The sequence below is a fragment of the Rhinatrema bivittatum genome, chromosome 2 (assembly GCF_901001135.1).
Source record: "Rhinatrema bivittatum chromosome 2, aRhiBiv1.1, whole genome shotgun sequence".
NCBI lineage: Eukaryota > Metazoa > Chordata > Amphibia > Gymnophiona > Rhinatrematidae > Rhinatrema > Rhinatrema bivittatum.
This window is the reverse complement of record NC_042616.1, coordinates 219,396,475-219,417,137: the sequence shown is the minus strand read 5'-3', so window position 1 is coordinate 219,417,137 and position 20,663 is coordinate 219,396,475. Positions and strand designations below refer to the sequence as shown.

At 43.4% G+C, this 20,663-nt stretch overlaps 1 protein-coding gene across 3 annotated transcripts in view; it reads left to right on the top strand.

The window, feature by feature from the left end:
• JAZF1 (JAZF zinc finger 1) overlaps nucleotides 1-20,663 on the top strand; it is a 527,943-nt gene that overhangs the window by 393,689 nt on the left and 113,591 nt on the right. For all 3 annotated transcript variants that reach the window (XM_029589186.1, XM_029589187.1, XM_029589188.1), the window contains one exon: nucleotides 6,093-6,289. In XM_029589186.1, the coding sequence (XP_029445046.1) occupies nucleotides 6,093-6,289 (197 nt within the window). The remainder of the gene's footprint in view (nucleotides 1-6,092; nucleotides 6,290-20,663) is intronic.

Here is a 20,663-nt window from a genome sequence, read left to right as displayed (position 1 = left end):
GCAGATCTTTGGTTGGAGAGAGATCAAGTGATTGTGTTACGGTGGGTTCCCAGCCTTTGGTACTTCAGATGAGCGCGCAGATCTCCGAAGCAGCTGCTTCGAAGAAATAAGCAGAAGAGCGAGCCTCTGACTCACTCGCTGGTGCAGTCTCCCTTTTTCAGCAGTGCAAGGCCACTGGCTAGACATCTGAAGAGCTTAGCCATTGCGAGCCAAAAATTTCAAAGGGTTGAACATTTAATTCTGGGGCAGCCCGAGAGGTTAAAAAATTGTGCTTAGGAAAAAGAAAAAGTTTGGGAGGTGGATCAAGACTAATGAGGGAAGATCGCTAATATAAAACTCAGAGCAGTGGGCTGTTTGAGCTCAAGGCGATGATTCAGCGTTATGAGTAGTTTAAGCCCTTAATAAGTAGATCTGTCAGATTGAGTGGGAGATTATGTTGATGAAACCAGGGCTGTGTCTGTTAGACTAAACGTAGACTATGCATTGTATTTTGTTGCCTAGAAGAGCTTTTCTACATTATTGACGATAATTTGCTCAAATAATAAATAATTCAATGGAGCCAAGATTATGTCGGGGATGATGCGATCAGTTGGGTAGCTGTATTGAGATAAATAATTTAGGTGTGCTGTGAGACAAGAATAGGGTGCAGAGCAGCTGCGAGCAAACCCCAAACATTTAATAGGAAAATTATTTTTTTCTTTCAGGGGTGCATACTTATATACTTTAGTGTTATATATCTGTGGGGTTAGCATTTTGACCTAGCTAACTTTTTGAGTTGACTAGGTTGCATGCATGTTTAAATACTCACAGTCCAGTAATTCTGAATGAAAAAAAGCCCTCTGTGTGTGCATGTATGATTTTGTTTTGACAGAATTAAATATAGAAATTAAGATTTGATTTTCTAGTCAATTTTGACAAAAGGCGGGTGGCACCTTGTTGTTTTGGCTCCACCAGACTGACATGGCTATCCCTCTGAAGATCTAGTCAATTTTAATATTTAAAAATAGTGTTGCATAAGTTTGTGCTCTTTGCACTATCAATATGTTTCCCATCATCCAAAGCTGGTGAAACAAGTTAATGTGTCTCGGGCTTTTTAGTATACAAAAAGCAATTTCACGTCACAGTAATATGAAATGTTTGTCCTTGGCCTGCAGGTAAACAATCAGTCTTTATCAGCAGGTAAAAGTAGTTTAGAATGTAAAATTTCAGGGTCAGATAAAAATGTCAGATGCCTGCAGAGTCTTATCTCATACAGATTGTCTCGTGCTGCAAAAAATGTATTTGGGGCGGCTGATGAGGTCTTCAGCTCTGTCTTGAAGCAATTTTACTGCTTTGTATTATTCTGTAGACTTGAGGCCATGATGGTTAGCGTGTTGGCGTGTGATCCGAGGCAGAGTCAAGCGTGGTGAACACTCTCTTACAAAGCAGTTGTTACTTGTGATTAGGATGAGTTTTCATATAGTAGCTGGACTTCCAAATGCTGTTCCATGGCGCATGGTTTTGCAGCAGGGGTTGTTTCTGAAAACGTAGTCATATTTTGGCCTGACTTAAACCTTGAGAGTAATACCCTCATCCTCAGACACAAGAAAACTGAGCATTCCACCTAAACTTTATAATCTTAGGACTCTATAAAAAAAAAAAAAAATAAGGATTGCGCCCAATAATTAACGACCAGTTTGGTAATGAATTGTAGGGGGTGGGGGGTGGGAAGGAGCAGCTTCTGTAATTAGTCTTGGAGGACCAACTGCGTGGAAAAGATTATTGCTGCTGTAAATGCCAATCAGCGCTTTGTTGGAGAAACGGTTAAATGTAGAGAGTTAAGATGCTGAATCCTAATGGATGGAAATAGGCATTTCCCAGGCGGCTAATTGATTTTCCACCCGTCATATTCCTGTGGGGGGGAGGGGGGGAGCTATGCTATGCGCTGCTCAGTGACTTTTTATGCATTGCCTCAGAATTTCACGGCTAACAACAATTCTACTTTTGCTGGGGTAAATAGGTCTTTGCCCTCCCCCCACCCTTTTTTTGCATTCAGCCGAATTAAGCATGGGCTTGCACAGTGCACATATTTTTTAGCTGGGTTATAAAAATTATTTTTAAAAGTATTCCTGGGGCAGGGGAGGAAAACAGCATGCGTGCATGATGTTTCTAAAGGCGCGCACACTATTTGGGTCCTCTACACCCTTGGCCGCTCACGCAAGCTGCGAGGGATGTGGTCGCTTTTAGCCCGTGTGCGTTCCGCTTGTTCGTTTTCAAAGAGAACTCTGCCCGGATGGTTTCTTTTTCAATATCAGCTACAAGGTACGCGTGGCGAAAGTGGTCATGTACTTTGGAGCAGTGTGGGCCTACCTTAGTGTTATCTGCGTGACGGTTTTCCTGAAAGATTAAAAAAAAACCTATAGAGAACCATGCTGAGAAAGGTGGGGGAGAGGGAAAGTTACTCGGGTAACTTTAACCCGGATATTCAGCAGAAGGTGCCTGGAGAAGCGTTCTGCTGGATGCGCCTGAGCAAACTCAGCCAGATAACCTTAGGACTGTGACCCGGATATTCAGCAGAAGGTACATAAAGAGGCAGGAGGTGCCTGAGAGAAGAAAAGGAAATGGAGACCCAGAGGGAGGAAGAGGGAACAGATGTGTGTCTGTTGAGGTTGGTGGGGGGAAAAAAACATGGCCCACTCCTGAATAGGAGGGATTAAGTGCTCTCTTATTTACATTTTCTCTTACTTATATGTACAGTAAAAACAGAGAAGGTGTTAAGATGCTTTTTTTAGGAACTGACATCATTAGGCAGGAAAGCCTTATTGTATGATCTCAGCTCCTGAAAGACTCAGCCAGAGCTTTTCACTCCATTCCCCCCCTCCCCCCATATTGGGGGGAGACACTTAAATTTCATCCCTGCTGGTTTGATGGTATTGGATATTAGCTGCTAGAGGAAGATCAAAGCCAGCATGCTCTAGCTAAAAATGAATGTCTATCCTTACGTGCTACGTATTTCTTGTGATTGTTGGTATGTTATGGGATCCGGTTTCTTGGAGATAATATTTGCTTTGTTCCATTTCTCTGCGCTATCTGTAAATATATGCAGATATAGACAGATGGAAATGATCTAGCAGTTTACATATTATAATTAGCAATCTCAAACTACCAGGAGAGCCCTGCCATATAAATGCTATTTAACATTTCAGTGCTTTATTTTTCTGTAAAACTAATTTCACTATTAATTCCATTCGCAATGAATGTATGCTGCAAATAGTGAAAGTTGAAGCAGAATTGGAACTGGAAAGGAAATAGTGAAAATACAGCTAGTATTCAGTTCTGAGCTATCTGTTCATGTTTTCATTCTGTTTAATAAACCAAATATGGAAAATATGTTTGTCTTTTGTAAGAAAGAAGCTCTATTTATGTGTATGTATATGTAATACATATATACATACACCAATGTACAGAAAAAGAGAGAACACAATAATTACATGCTAACATAGTAAGTGATGGTAGGAAAAGACAAAATTGGCCCATCCTGTCTGCTCAGTTGATTCTTCCACTTGTAGTGGATGAGCCTATAAATTCACATATTTGACCCAACATCAACATCACCTTATAATTAGGACCCTGGTCCAGCTTAAGGGACACACTGGAAGGGAATCCTGGGTCCAGGGCAAATTCCCTGAGCAGGGGGGATAAGTCAGCAGGCATCAGAGGAAGCAAAGAGGTCCCAGAAAGGAGAAGGAAGCCATGCATATGCCAAAACTTCTTATGTTTAATTGCTGCAACTTTGTCAAGACTGCCGAGTTAAGCAGCCCTTTTCTCTGCTTTGTTTGTATCAATAATACAGGTTTTGTGAAGAAACGGCCGGCCGGAGTCCTTTGGCACTTTCCCTAAGCCGCAGACTGCTCCCACGGCTTCACACACTTCAGTTGTCCTTCAGTAACTAACTTGGAGCCATCTCAGATCTATAGCTTCAGAAAGTTGTGCTCACCTGAAAGATATTTTATGGAATGAGTTAGATGGCTGCCCAATTTCTCGTGAACAGTTATCCACACTACTTAAATCCACCGTCAGCTGTTCATAGTATTGGCTGTCAGGGTACAGAACGCCCCCCCCCCCCCCAATAACTGAATGACTGACCCACCCTGTTGTCCCCCAAACTCACAAGTGTGAAAGTCAGAAGTTCGAAAGCTCCTGTATCTATAATAAATCCTATATGTACTGGAACTCCATTTCTGCAGGTAAACAGAGCTTTGCCCTTGGAAATGGCCTGTTATAAAGTTGCCCACCTGATGTGTATATAGAAAGTAAGCACGTAAAGCCTGTTTGTGCATCTTCTTGCTTGAAATGAGCAGCGGCATTTCCCTGGCCAGGACTGGGAAGGAGTTACATCTAATCGCCTACTTTTACGTTTTCTAACATTTGTGAATGTTTTTCCTTGACAAGGCTACGTGCACACATTAGTAGGCGGAAACATGTGCGGATAGCTTTAGTGGAAAATGTTCAAAGGGGAAGTATTGCATATACTTTCCCTTTGAAAATTAGTGCAAAGTCTGTGACTAATTGCCCTTAAATCTATGTGAGCGGTTACAAAAATTACCCCCATGTGTTTTAGCTTTGGCCATATCTGAATGGCAATTCGTTCTGGTTTCAAGTGTTTCAGGGATGCTAAATTAACTTTTAATGTAATCGTTTTATGCTGGTTTTGCTTCCCTGTAACTGTCAGAGTGGCTTTGTGATGTCGTCATCAGCTCCTGTGAAAGTTGCCGACTCTGTGACATCAATCACTGCATTCTAATTCCAGAGCAACACGTACCTTCGTAAAAGAGGGGCATTCTTTTTCCATCTTCTTGGAAGTTTATTCAATGCTGGCTCAAATGAAAGTTTTTGTTCCAAATATTCTGTTACTCTATTATCGGTCTGTGGAGCTGACTGCTAAAAATCTACGGCTCACATGCAGCAGACCACGGACATGCCATGGTAGTGCCATTAAAGTTAGGGTGCCCATGTTAGATATACACCGCTTTTTGGTAGAATGCAGTATATATAGGCCCGGATTTTAAAAGCCCTACCCGCGTAAATCTAGTGGATTTATACGCACTGGGCCTATTTTAAAAAGGCCCAGCCAAGCGCATAAAGCCCCGGAACGCGAGTAAGCCCCGGGGCTTCGGAAAAGGGGCGGGGGCGGGGTGGTCCAGGGGCAGGGTGGGGTCAGAGGCTCCCGGCACAGTGGCCATTTGCCACTGTGCTGAGGTATCGCATGCCAGCAGGCTGCTGGCGCTGGGGGGGGGGGGGGGGGGGTTAGGTTAGGGGAAGGAAGGTTAGTTTAAAGGGTTGGGAAGTTCCCTTCCAGGTTGTTCCAGAATCAAAGCGGCCTGGGAGGGAACGGTGTCGGCGCGCGCAAGTTGCACTAATGTGCACCCCCTTACGCGCGTTGTAAAATCGCGCATCCATGTGTGCGTGCCAGGTAGCACGCGCACAGGTCTGAAAATCTACCCCATAATGTTTAGCCATTAGACATGACATTTTTAACTTTTTATTCTCACTGGACCATGAGCTAAGAAAGCAAAATATGACATTTATTAAATTATACAAGCTCTTTCCTTCTGTCCAGGGCATTCTGAAGCTGGCAGACTTAATTTCCTAAAAGCAAAAAAGAGAGGTCTAATTAAATTATAACTCACATATTTTGAAGATGCCCATAGATGTAAACAGTGAGAATATATTTACCCATCCATCGTCCATGAAGACACAGCTTTCAGTGTGGGATATTGACCAGGAGGTTTCTCCAATAATTTGTATAAGGGAGACGGAAGAGAAGGGGGGTGGGGGGGGATCTGAAGTGTACCATGAAAAGAGAAGGGGGTGGGCATGAGAGAAGAGGAGAGCAGAACCAAGAACCCAGTTAGTGGAGACAGAAAAAATCATGGACTTTGCTTCCCAGTGCAGTTATTTCCTACAAGTAATGCCGTGGAAGTCATATTAGACAGTCACATCGACCATCAGAATAACTGCGCCGCCTGCAGCATAGCATTTTCTTGTCAAAGGCCCCTAACTCAAATCCAGATTTCTTTCTCCATGACTGTTTTCTTAAATTTTACTTTCAGGTTTATGACAGATGCCGCTCGACGTGAGCAGGAATCCCTAAAGAAAAAAATCCAGCCCAAACTCTCACTGACGTTGTCCAGTTCCGTCTCCCGTGGAAATGTGTCCACTCCGCCTCGCCACAGCAGCGGCAGCCTTACCCCACCCGTCACCCCTCCCATCACCCCTTCCTCATCGTTCCGCAGCAGCACGCCAACTGGTAAGGAGACAGAACTTTATGTGGGTGGGTTTTGTGCCATCGGGACAATCTATCAAGCCTTCACACTTGCTGCAATGTTTTCTTTAGCCATGTGCCAGAAATGCAAAGGTTATGTGTTGGACTTTAAGCCTCATGTGCCAAGTGCACATGAGGCTTAAAGTAAACAAATAAGCATGGGTGTAGCTTGCTTATTGCGGCGGTTACTACCCCTAACTAATCAAGCTTGATATTTCACTTAGATGCAGTTCCAACACTGCTCTCTACATTAACGGTGGGGGTGGAAGGGAAATAGAACCAAAAGGTTACTAAGAGCCAAGAGTAACAGATAAGTATGAGAAAAAAAAAAGTGTGAAACTTGCTGGACAGACTGGATGGGCCGTTTGGTCTTCTTCTGCCGTCATTTCTCTGTTTCTATGTTTCAGTTTCAGCTGAGACATTCTGCCGAGAGTTTGGGTATTAATACGTTTCTTAACTTCTATGTGTGCGGCTTTTGTTCTTGTTAGACTTCCTGGCGATGGAGTAGTTCAAAACGCCATCAAAAGGCTTTCTTTTCATGGAATCTGTGAAACGGAGGCAGTGCTAGCCCGGGGGCCCTAAGTAGGGTAAGGAGCAAGCAAGAAGAAAGGAGAGGAATAATAAAGTGAATTTAGGGCCCCTCTTCAGTTGCTCGGGATCCATCCAGTGCCGGTGGTTCTGTGAAATATAAGTGCATGTGCAAGGCACCTCAGTGTAGCCTTGCCCATCTCTAGGGAGTTCTTAGCACCTGTTCATTTTTGTGCTCTTTAAATTTGCTCTCTAAACTTGCTTAAAGTCTCGAGCAGCCAGTAGAAGCCTTGGTAGCCATCTTGGTGTACGCTAGATCAACTTTATCACATTCTGGGGCAGATTTTAAGAGCCCTGCTCGCCTAAATCCGCCCAAATCCGGGCGGATTTAGGCGAGCAGGGCCCTGCGCGCCGGTGCGCCTATGTTCAATAGGCCTACCGGCGCGCGCAGACCCCGGGACTTGCGTAAGTCCCGGGGTTTGGCGAGGGGGGCGTGTCGGGGGTGGGCCCAGTCGGCGCGGCGTTTTGGGGGCGTGTCGGCAGCATTTTGGGGCGGGCCCGGGGGCGTGGTTACAGCCCGGGGCGGTCCGGGGGTGTGGCCGCGCCCTCCGGACCCGCCCCCAGGTCGCGTCCCGGCGCGCGGGGATTTACGTCTCCCTCCGGGAGGCGTAAATCCCCCGACAAAGGTAAGGGGGGGGGTTTAGACAGGGCCGGGCGGGTGGGTTAGGTAGGGGAAGGGAGGGGAAGGTGAGGGGAGGGCAAAAGAAAGTTCCCTCCGAGGCCGCTCCGATTTCGGAGCGGCCTCGGAGGGAACGGGGGTAGGCTGCGCGGCTCGGCGCGCGCCGGCTATACAGAATCGATAGCCTTGCGCGCGCCGATCCAGGATTTTAGCGGATACGCGCGGCTACGCGCGTATCTACTAAAATCCCGCGTACTTTTGCTTGCGCCTGATGCGCCAGCAAAAGTACGCCTATCGCGCTGTTTGTAAATGTACCCCTCTGTGTGCTTGGGTCTAAAATAATGGAAGGTCATAATTTTCAAAGGAGTTAGGTGTGTAAATGTAGCATACTATCATCGCAAATTTCAAAAGCCCATTTATGTGCTTAATAGTGCACTTACACATATAAAATCTATTGATAAATCAGTGGCATATATTGTAGCAATTTTCAAAAGCCCACTTACATGGGTGAAGTGCCTTTACACGTGAAAAACCCAATTTTAAGCATGTAAATCCTCTTGAAAATTACCCCCGAGTATGTAAAAAATGTAAGGTACACATTTATTCAGTTTTAACTTGGTGGATAACACTACAGTTGTAATGGCTAATGGGAGCTATTTTTATGATGTCCTCATGTTATAATTTACTTTTAGTTTATTATTTGATTAACCGCTTTTCCATGGTAAGATCAAAGCAAGTTAAAAAACAAAATAAAAGCAATATAACAAATTTAAAAACAAAAATGATGAAAAACAATACAACATTTGAAAATAAATAAATTAAATAAATAAAATAATAATATAAACAATGAAAGAAAAACCTGCCCTAAGACTATAAATATAGTATAAATAATGCGCAGTAGATGCCCTGATATGACATAAAAGCTAAAAGAAATATTAAAATTTATTTTTTTTTTATAAGGAGAGTAACTTTCAAAGTACTTTCTGCAGGTAAAGTAGTGCTTTTCCTGTAGAAAATGGCCCTTTAGAAAATGTTGTGACTGATACGTACGTAAGATTGTGTGTGTACACAATGTGCGCTGATACGTTTATGTACATAGAGAAAAGGCGCACATACTTGCACACACACTTTATTTTAAAAAGCATGCATGTAAATTCTGTCAGCAAAATGATGTGCATCAAACAGCTGGTTTAATTGTGCACATATAGGGGTAGATTTCTAAAAAAAATACGCACATGTGTCCAGGTGCACTCGCTACCCGGCGCACGCACATGGACACGCAATTATATAACATTTGCATGCATATTATAAAATCGGGGGCGGAGCACGCAAAGGGGAGGTTGAAATTGGCAACTTTCGCAGGGCGAAGCATCGGTGCCTTCCCCAGTTCCCTACCCCCTGCCCTAGCCTCCCTTCCCTTCTCCTCTCCTCCCCACCCCCCTAAACCTAATCTCCCGTACCTTTTTTTTTTTTTTTTTGTTCTGTAAGTTGCTGCTCCCCCAGCACAGCGGCCAATGGCCGGGTGCATTTGAAAATTGGCCCAGAGTGTTTAAGGCCCAGCTACACATGTAAATCCCGGGATTTACTCGCGCCGGGGTTTTAAAATCCAGCCAATAGTGTGCTGAGATGATTTTCAAAGCAAATTTACATTGCAAGTTCACTTTGAAAACTGGCATAACTTGGGCACCTAACAGACCATAAATGTATGTGGACTGTTATAAAATGATCCCCTGTATTAACATGAAAGATATTCATGGTCTTGTTTTTTCCTTTCTGGAGTGGATATATACTTGGCCTCTGAGCCCAGATTTAGCAAGACACTAACATACTGAGCAGACAGTGCAGTCATGAGCATCTTAATGAAGTGCAAACATCATTTTGTTTTAGTAGTCATACTAAATGCACATATTAAATATTATATATTGTTTAATATGTGCATTTAGTATGACTACTAAAACCCTAACACAAAATAAATAGGAGCAGGCCGAACATTCTGTCTTCATTGAGAATATAAAATATTACGCCTCCTGAGCCACTGCCACTAAATGGTGATGACATTGAAAGGCAATCCAATGAGATTAGACTAGATTAGATTACCTGCAACTAGGTAACCAACTATAAGAAGATAGATTTCAGTATATAATTAATAAACATAAATTCCTTTCATATAGAGTTACTTTTCACTGTTTAAATTGCAATACATCAACATATTCTACAGTGTAGATATTTTGCAGAATTTAAACATTTTGGATGCCAAATTACATATGCCATGGCACAGAATCTACCCTCCGATTACTGCAGGTAACTAAAGGCTTTGCACTCAAGTAGTGTTGTAACATTGAGGGAAGAAAATGGGACCTGGATTATTTTTAATATAATCCACTACATGTATAGCACGTATTTAGAGTGCAACAAAATGAACTGCACATACCGAGAGTCACTTCACCAGAAATTAATATAAGCATATTCATTTCATAAATGACTGTATTGTATTAGCCTTCTTGATATTCCTTCCATCCATTAGGTCCACCTTGCTGAGGCCCGGGAAAAGACATGTATCATTGCAAGCCCAATTTTTTGGAACTTGCTCCCTGAACAGTTGCATCTAATAGCATGCAGGCACAACTTCAGGAAGCAACTAAATGCATTTTAACCATCTGTATGGTTTGGTACTTCTATGCATTCAGCTAGTGATCTACTATATGTATTAGGTGCAGTTCATGCTTGTGTCTCTATTATGCTGTGTCGTGTGTTTGTTATTGTGTGTCCCGTTTTTATGGGTGATTTTATTATACCCCATCTTGAATTTCTTAAGAAGAGTGCGGGTTAGAATTTTTTAAAAATAAAATACGTAAATAAATACTGCCCTTAACATAATATTTTTTCTATTTTGATGAACAAAATAGAAGACTTTTTGTTAGCCATGATATTTTATTCCAGGAAGTCTTGAAGAGTCTATGACATCCTCCATTTCTTTAGATCTATAGGAATTTCATACACAAACTCCCCCCTCTCCGCCCTGAAGTTTGTTTGGGTAGATTAATGTTCCAAACTTGAAACACTGTCCCATCATAGTCAACCCAACGTCTGAATATATTGCAACATTTTGAATAGATATATAGTGCTATTTAATTTTAATAGATTATATAGTGCTATTTAATTTTAAATAAGTCAATTAACTTGTAATTTGGGAACTTTTAGCTTTTGTCTTGGCCCCTAGTTGGATTCTGTCAATGGAGCAGCACTTTCTGATCTGCTTTCCAGTAGGACTAAGCAGGAATCGGAGAGCAGCCAAAGATGCAGCATCAGGAACTAATTACCAGGGAATGTAACATGTTAATTAAAATTATTTTTATCTCCTGCAGGTACTTAACAATTTATGATGCAGTACACCCATTTTTCAACATAGTCAGTTTTATGGCTACCTGTGCTGAAGTACATCTTTAATACTGTGTCATTAAACGTTTACTCCATAAGCAGTGACTTTGCATGCATTACTAGTGCATCAGGGAAAGGCTCAGTTAAGATATGAAGCATTAGATCAAAGGCCATAGTTATCCAATGATATACACTAGTAATCTTGCACTGCAGGGTTTTAAATGTATTCCTGGTTATAATATGATTACAAAAACTTCTTTTATGTGGGCCCTGTTGAGTGTCAGTGGTGGGAGATGCTTTATTTTAATCACCTGCCTACATTTTGGAGCCTTATGCTTTGTACACTAAGAGTAATCTGAAAAAACAGCTAAAGATATGAGAAAATAATTCCAAGATTGGAAGCCAAGGGAACAAACACGGACCACCATTGAACAGCCTACACAAATCACGAGGAGGCTGGAAGAACCTCTGCAATGGAGGGAGCTGATGGGATTAGCTGTGCACAGGCTGCCTCACTCACCTCAGTACCCTTAACAAACATAAGACAAACTTAAATCCGTCAAAGAAAATATCCATTCTCACTGAAGTTCGGGCTTTAACCATGGTTCTTACATGCAGAAGATACCAGCCGTCTTGGAAGTCCGGTGCTACTCTGCCATTTTTATTTGGGTTGTAATCGCTATTCTGTGCAGGTTACCCCAGTGCCATCTTGGAGGGTTGGTACAGTCAGTGTTGGTATTCAACCACCTTGCACAGCTCTGTTGTTATGGAAACTAGATCTCTTGGCCTGTCATATGTCAAGCAGTTACATTCATTCATTCAGAACAGAATCAATGTGCAAAAGTGTACTGCATTAAAAAACATATATCTTGTTTCTTAGCATCTAGACAGATGAATCCAGAACCAGTGGGTTATGTACCTCTACCAGCAGATGGAGACGGAGCAAAACTGATATCACGGTATATGTACCCCTGCAGTGATATCAGCCCGCCAGTATTCTTCGTTTCCAGCAGATGGTGGATGTGCTTCTCCCTATTGAGGATTGCTTTAAAGTTTAGGAGAAAAGAAGAAGGAAACTAATTCACTCAGCTCTCCTGTGGTGATACCTTAAGGTCCCTCCCTCAGTTGAGAATTTCTGAGGTGATTCTGTGGTCCCTCAGATGAGTGCTTTGGTGTGGTAGCTGGCATGGACTTAGCTGTAAAAAACAAAAAAACAGCTGAAAGGCAAGTGGGTGCAGGAAGCAGAGCTTGACAGTGAAGGTATATATCCTCTTCCCCCCCCCCCCCCCCCCACCACCACCCCCACAGCTGAAGACCATGCTTGTACTCAGCCAGGATGGTCTGAGCTCAGGTAAAGTTTAAAAAAAAAATGTTCTTGAGAAGGGATTTGTCCCCCCTCCCCCCAGTCTCCATGCTCGGCGAGCGATCCAATAGTTGTTCCTGCTTCCGGTGGTGTTTGGGGGTCGGGGGTGTGCAGCCTGTCAGGTTCAGCAGCCCTTGCGGATTGGCCCCGCTTTGTGGCTCGGCTGGTTTGCCACATGGTAGGCGCATTGGCGCCTTCGCGTGCTTTTTATGTGCCCTATAGTGGCTTCTTCAGTTCCGTCAAATCATGCTTTGTGCGCCCGACTGTCCGGCCTGTTGTGCATTTGTGTGTGCGCCTAGCTGGGCACCTATTCAGACGCCTAGTTAGGTGCATAGGAGCACCTACTAGGGCACCCATTTATGCACGTATGCATCTTTTTTACGCGCACACACATGCCTATTTTACACACATATGCACGCGTTTGTTTTTACGTGAATTCCCTGAGCATCCTGTCGGAGCTCAAGTTGGGCACTTATTTCGGCACAGCATTGTACACCTTATCTGATGGCGCCTATAGTGAAGAAACCTAAGTGCCTTGCCCTATGTGTGGCATGTCACGTTCAGGCATCTCAGCCTGGTATTCCTTCTTACTTGTGTCAGCGCAGTTTGGAGGCTCTAGGGGAATTTCCCTCCCTCTGATTTTACTAAGCCCGGTTCTTCCTAGCCTGGTGTGGGAATGGAGAAAGAGCTGCCAGAAGGGTTGCCTGAATTTGAGGCTCTCCTAACTGGTCCATCAGCAGGAGAAGGTAGTGCAGTGGGCACTGGACACCTGTCCCCTTGTTTTGGCATGGATCCTTCAGCCTATACTTGGCTGGAATTTTTTCAAGGACTGCAGTCTTTTCTTCAGACGCAGTCCTCAGCCCCAGCCAACCTTATCCAATCATTGACCGTGAAATCCCATATACCTAGTGCTGCAGGTAAGCTTTGAAGTACACCTGGAGACAGTTTTCCCAATAGGGATCCAGATGGCACACACAATGAGACCGATCCTTAATCCCTGGAGGATGGGGAGATTCCTCCGGGATTGAAACCTTATAGAACTATGTTTCGATTTTTTCATAGAGATGAGTTACCGGATCTCATTTCCTAGACATTGAAGATGCTGGGAGTACCTGGGGCTGAATCCATGTCTGAACCAAAGAAAAATCCTATTCTGGTATCCTTGCGTAAAGCCTCATGTTTCTTTCCTGTTATGGAGGCTATTCAAGAATTAATTGTTCTTGAATGGGGCATTCCGGAAGCAAATTTTAAAGAAAGACAAGTCTTGAATGGATTGTATCCCCTGGATCCAGGTGCGAGAGAGCAATTGCATTTTCTGAAGGTGGATGCGCTTATCTGTGCCACATCTAAGCAGACGACTATTCCTATTGAAGGGGGAGCGGCCTTGAAGGATGCACAGGATAGAAGAATTGAAACTATCCTTAAGCAGGCCTTTAAAGCAATGGCAGTGACCTTGCAGATAGCTTCTTGTTGTTCCCTGGTGGCTTGCTCTTGTTTACTGCTCTTTCAGGAGGTCGATGAGAGTGGTGTAAATTCCAGGGCAGTGATGGAACCAGCAGCTGCCTTTTTGGCAGATGTGAGCAGCAATTTAGTCTGTACTTCGGCCAGAGGGGTGGCTTTGGTAGTTGCTACTGGGCATCATCTATGGCTGAGAAATTGGTTGGCCGATACAACTTCAAAGTCTAACCTTACGAAATTGCCCTTTAAAGGCTCACTGTTGTTTGGGAGTGAGCTGGAGAAAATGGCCAATAAGTGGGGTGAGTCCCTGGTTCTTCAATTGCCAGAGAATAAGAAACAAGGACCGGGATCCTTCAGCTCAAGAGGTCGTACTAGGGGATTCTAATGTTTTCATTCCTACAGAGGAGCGGCTTTTCAGAGGACTCGACCTTTGGGTAGATCTCAGACCTTTCGTTCCAGGCAGCCCAGACAGGGAGCAGGCTCAGGTAGTGGAGCACCCCGAGCATCCCAATGAAAGTGTGCCGACCCACTTCTGGGAACAGGCGATAGGAGGCCGTCTCTCTTTTTTATCAGAGGTGGATAGAGATCACTACAGACCAGTGGGTTCTGGAGGTGATATGAGATTGCTATGTGCTGGAGTTTTGCAGTGTTCCTTGGGACATATTCTTGGTGTCTTCCTGCAGCTCTCTGCAGAAGAGACAGTAAGGAAGTGTACATTATCAAGACTCCTCAGTCTGCGGGCTGTCATTTCAGTTCCCATGTCTCAAGGAAATATGGGCCAATATTCCATTTATTTCATTATGCCCAAGAAGGAGGGCTCATTTCATCCCATCCTGGATCTCAAAGGAGATGACTATCATTTGTGTGTGACTCATTTTCGCATGGAAACTTTGTGCTCAATGATAATGGCAGTACAATCATGGGAGTTCCTGTCATCTTTGGATTTGTCCGAGGCACACCTGGATGTTCCTATCTGACTAGAGCATCAACGATTTCTGCGTTTTGCGGCATCATCATCGGTTTTGAGCACTTCCTTTTGGTTTGCCACTGCCCCAGAACTTTTTCTAAGGTCATGATAGTGGTGGTGGTGGCGGAGTTGAGAAAGGATGGGATCCTGGTTCATCCATACTTGGATGACTGGCTGATTCAGGCCAAGAGTCTGGAAGAGAGCTTCCAGGTTTGGCGCAAGGTGATCTCCTTGCTGCAGGAGTTAGGTTGGGTCGTGAACCTGGCCAAGAGCAATCTCCGGCCATCTCAGTTGCTAGAGTATCTCGGTGTTCAGTTCGACACAGAACAGGGCAGGGTGTTTTGTCAGAGGGTCGCATTCAGAAGCTGATGGCGCAGGTGTGTCTATTGATGACTACAATTCTCCCAACAGGGTGGTCCTATCTACAGATGCTTGGATTGATGGCAGCAACCCTGGAGGTGGTGCTGTGGACGAGGATGCATATGCGTCCTCTTCAGCGCACTCTGCTGTCTCTTTGGAGCCCACAATCTCAAGACTATTCTATTTGGCTCCATCTGCCAATAGAGATTTGTATTCAACTGCATTGGTGGTTAAAAGTGGATCATCTAAGGAAGGGGGTTTCCATAGATTCACCGGACTGGCTAGTGCCCAAGACAGATGTAAGCCTCCAAAGCTGGAGAGTTCACTATCAGGAGCTGACAGTGGAGGGGCTCTGGAGTTCAGAAGAGTGTCTCTGGAACATCAATCAGCTGGAAGCCCGTGCGGCCCAGTTGGCATGCTTGCAGTTTGGTGACAGGTTGCAAGGTCGAGCGGTCTGAATAATGTCAGACAGTGCAACGACAGTAGCCTACCAATCGTCAGGGAGGAACCAAAAGCCAGCAAGTGTCGCAGGAAATAGACCATCTAGTGGAATGGGCAGAAGTGCATCTTCAGGAGATCTCAGCTTCACACATTGCAGGAAAAGACAATGTAACAGCAGATTTTCTCAGAAGGCAGAGCCTGGACCCAGGAGAATGGGAATTGTCAGAGAAGGTGTTTCATCTAATAGAGGATCACTGGGGTCTGCCATTTCTGGAACTGCTGGCAACTTTTCACAGTGCGAAGGTTCCTCAATTCTTCAGTCACCGGAGAGTTCCAAAGTCATTGGGCATCGATGTTCTTGTACAGGATTGGCCAGAGGCAAACTGCTGTGTGCCTTTCCTCCATGGCCCATTGTGGGCAGAATGGTTCAGAGGATCAAGAGTCACAGAGGGATGGTGCTTCTAGTGGCACCAGACTGGCCCATGAGACCATGGTATGCGGATCAGCTGTGGCAGGGCCTGTTCTTCACGAAGATCTGACTAGATTTTATCTTATGGTATGGCCCTTGAGAGGGCTCACTTGCTGAAGTGTGGATATTCTACTGCGGTGATTGCCAACTTGCTATGAGTTAGAAAGTTCTCCACTTCTTTAGCCTATGTGCGGGTTTGGTGTGAAAATCAAAGGGTTCTTCCTCATTCGGTTCAGATCCCAAATGAGGAATTTTTGCAGGATGGTTTGAATAAAGGATTGGCCCTTAATTCATTAAAGGTACAGGTGGTGGCTCTTGCCTGTTTCAGGAGTCAGGTGAATATGCGTCTGACCCTTGCTGGTTCATCCAGATGTGGCCCGTTTCTTGAAAGGAATGAAACATCTTCATCCTCCCTTGTGGTTACCGGTTCCCTTGTGGAGTCTCAATCTGGTTTTGGATTTCTTAGTGGGCCCTACGTTTCGACCGATGCGTAACCTTTCTTTGCGATTTCTGACCTTTGAAAATTATATTTTTTGTGGCAATTTATTCTGCGTGTAGAATATCCGAGTTGCAGACCTTGTCTTGCTGGAAGCCATTCTTCCACGTGACTCCAGGGGCGATACAGCTGTGTACTGTACTACTTTTTTGTCAAAAGTGGTTTTAGATTTTCACTTGAATCAATTCATTTCCCTGCCATCTCTGGCTAGAGAGAGAGAGATGTGGAGTAATATCGACTGCTGCGATACTTGGATGTTAAGAGACATATCATGAGGTATCTGGAGGTTTCTAAACCTCTCAGGAAGACAGATCACCTGTTTGTCCTCCATGGTGGAGACAAACAGGGCAAGCCAGCTTTGTGAGATAAAATAGCTCGCTGGATTAAGGAGATAGTCACGGCCATATATGTGGATGCTGAGCAGCCATTGCCTAGTCAGGTTAAGGCTCATTCCAGTAGGGCTCAGGCAGTGTCATGGGTGGAGGTTAGATTGTTATCTCCCGTCGACATTTGCCAAGCTGCCACATGGTCCTCCTTACATACCTTTTCCAGGTATTGTCTGGATATGCAAGCCCGAGAGGACGCAGCCTTTGCATGTGCAGTTTTGATTGGATTGCGGGCAGCCTCCCACCCTATTTGGGAGTAGCTTGGGTACATCCCACTGGTCTTGAATCCATCTGTCCACAGGCTAGGAAATGAGAAATTACTACTTACCTGATAATTTCCTTTTCTTTAGGATAGACAGTGGAATCCAGCTTCCTGCCCATGGCTGCCGAATAATTGTGCTGTGGTTCTCCTGCATGGCTACATAAGTGTTAATCCAGTCCCTAGACTAGTGTTAATACATTATTTGTCTGAGCTCAGTGTTTCCTGTTGACTTATTCCTGTTGTTAATCAAGTTTTTGTTAGTCTGGCCACAGTTGACTTTTGCAGAGAATACTGGTGGGCTGATGTCACTGCAGGGGTATATTTACCATGATGGCAGCTTTGCTCTGTCTCCATCTGCTGGTAGAGGTGGTTCTGGATTCATCTGTCTATCCTAAAGGAAAGGAAACTATCAGGTAAGTAGTAATTTCTCATTTATTGTAAAAAAAAAAAAAAAAAAAAAGAATTGAATGCAACCTAGGCTTCACCATTATTCCTCTGGCATGGGTGCACAACTAATATGAACAAATACACATAGGAGTTGGATTATCAAACATACATTCACTGCTGAATTGCCACAAGCTTGTAGTAGGTATGCCTATACTGTATCCTTTTCATTGCTATAAAAATTCATATTCTAGACAACCAACACTAAAAATAGAAAGTTCTATTGCAATAGCAAGATGTATTGATAGTATGTTAATAATACATTGATAATACTATAAATACTGATAACCCTCCCACTCCCAAATACCCAATATATGGTCTATGTCTGATGATATCAAGGGTCTGATTCACTAAGACTATCCTTCCGTTTTGTGTCTATGGGAAATAGTGTCAGGTACCATCCTCTAAGTACTTATATGCACCAAGGCATGATTCTGGAGCATGGATACACTTGACCTCAACACAGACCAGTGGAGAGATGGTAATGAAAACCAGGTAACAGGAATTTACAGCACATTGATGTCTGCAAGTCTGAAATCAGGGTCTTGGCAGCAGGAGGTGCAGTAACACACCTTCTGGTTAGTCTTCTGGTTGCGGGGACAAGATCCTGGTTCCCAGCAACCCCTTTTAGCTGAACCTCAGTCAATTCCAATACCCAGGGGTGTGGCTATAAGGCTATTCAAAGCAATCTTTTTCTACAACAACTTATTCTATGTCATCAGTTGGCCCAATGGTTATGGCTTCCATCCTGCCCCCTGAGCTGGTCTTAATTTAATCCCTTGTCAGTGTCTTGCCCTGACAAAAAGCATACAGGTGAATTTTTAAAGGAATTACACATGTAAATGTAACATACTATTGTAGCAATTTCCAAAAGCCATTTACTCGCATTAAGTGCACTTAACACAGGTAAAAACATCTGGATAATTCAATGGCATATATTATATTATTGCAATTTTCAAAGCCCACTTACACAGGGAAGGTGTGTTTATATGTGTAAAATCCGGTTTTATGCAAGTAACTGCTTTTGAAAATCAGGCCCTTAGTGAATTAAGCCCCAAATGCTTTATGGGGGCATATTGCAGGAAAAATAAAATAAAGGATGTGAGCTCTATCATAATGGAGAATGCCAGTGGCATTAGAGTAAACAGTTTTCTTGGCTGGAACAAAACTGCATTTTTACTTTGGATGTGGTCCAACCTGGACTAAACTCAGAAACAGAGTTTGTTTCCGAGTTTAGTCCAGGTTGGACCATATCCAAAATAATAATGCACTTTTGTTCCAGCCAAGAAAGTTCATCCAAATTGCCTCCATACCAATTAAATCATGCCTATTCAAAGACAGAACAATGCCAATCCTTAAATACACGTAGGCATCTAAGCTAATCTTTTTGCATATATACAGCTGCTTTATTCTGTTTTCCTGACATATTGAAGGTTACAGTGGCATTTTATAATACAAACAACATAGTTCGAGTTACAGTCCATCAAGTTGTCAGTCTTGCCAGTTCTAGGACATACAGATGTTTTCACGTGCAGAATGTGTGAGCAAATGGAACAGTGGCCACATTTAAAATGGCCTTTCTCTGAGGCTTAATATAATAAAGTGCACTTGGCTTTATGCACTTGTTAGTGTGCGGTTGTGCACACACATTTATGCATGCAGCTTTACTCCCGATTTAGCAAGGTATTTAGTGCACACAAAATATGTGCACTAGCATGAATAAAAATGTGCACAAATTAGCACTCTATCATGCAATTCTCATGTTAATCAAGGCATTACTTGTTACGGCGGTTACTACCCCAAACCAAATAAACCTGATGCTTCACTTTCAGTGCTTATAAAGCATAGCTCTCTGCTTCAACGGCAGGGGAGAATGTAGAAAGGTGGATCTATATACAGGCAACAACCAACAAGGACTGAATTACATAGTCTGGGTAAACAGATAAGCATGGGTGTAGCTTGCTTATTGCGGTGGTTAATACCCCTAGCTAATTAAGCTATTTCACTTAGATGCAGTTCCAACTCTGCTCTCTACATTAATGGCGGGGGTGGAAGGGAAATAGAACCAAATAGGTTACTAAGGGCCAAGAGTAACAGAAGTATGAGGAAAAAAAAGTGCAAAAGCTTGCTGGGCAGACTGGATGGGCCATTTGGTCTTCTTCTGCCGTCATTTCTATGTTTCTATATGTTTCTATTAACTATTGCTCCCCAGTACAAAGTGGTGCATATATTTAACATATGTTTTTGTAACACTGGAAATTTAACTTCTAGTCAGAGTGGAGTAACGTTTCTGGGGCTGAACCTGGAATTCATAGTATTGAGGTCCTCTGCTTGGGATTTATGCTCAGAAAACACGCTTAAGTTCAGAAAGCAATTCTCTATGCATAAAACATGTTTTGTGCGCCTAACGTTTGTGAGCACAGCTTTTCTGCTAGCTTATGATTTTTACATACAACTTTTAGGATCACGACTTTTATGCTCACAGATTTCCTGCAGGCAACAATGCACATAAATTATGCTTTGAGTGGTAACCATGCTTTTATGCACACATTTTGGGTTAGCTTGCTTTTTTAAAATTAGCTTTCTATATCGGGAGTTAATTCTTTTTAGGGCGTGAGGAAAGAAAAGGCTCACTGAAGTTCGGTGGACATTTTTTTTACTCATGTCTTATTACACTGAGGCCTGAGGAAACTGATATAACTGCCATGGTCTGCACTGGTTTAGTTCTGCCAAGACCACCATATCTCAGATGTTTCGGTCCCTGGAAAATGCAATACTTCATGTAGTTGTGAAATGTTCCATGGTTTATGAATGATCTCATGTATCCTAGATGAATGGATAAAATGGAGGTAGCCTGTTCATCGCCTCTCCTTTCCTGTGAAGATAGGAAAGTATTCTGATCCAATAAAGAGCTCTCTTAAAGCCTTTTCACACACAGTTGCTAGGATTGCTTTGATCAAGGAACCTATAATTCTTTTTTTTTTTTCACTTTCTGTTTTTGTTTTCATGGACTGCGTTTATCCACTCTAGATTTAAACAGCAAGCTAAAAATTACTGTTGGCTGGGCGCGTGGTGCTATTCTGGTTAAATGGAGTGATTGATCTCTTGTCTTCTCTCAATGAATGGAT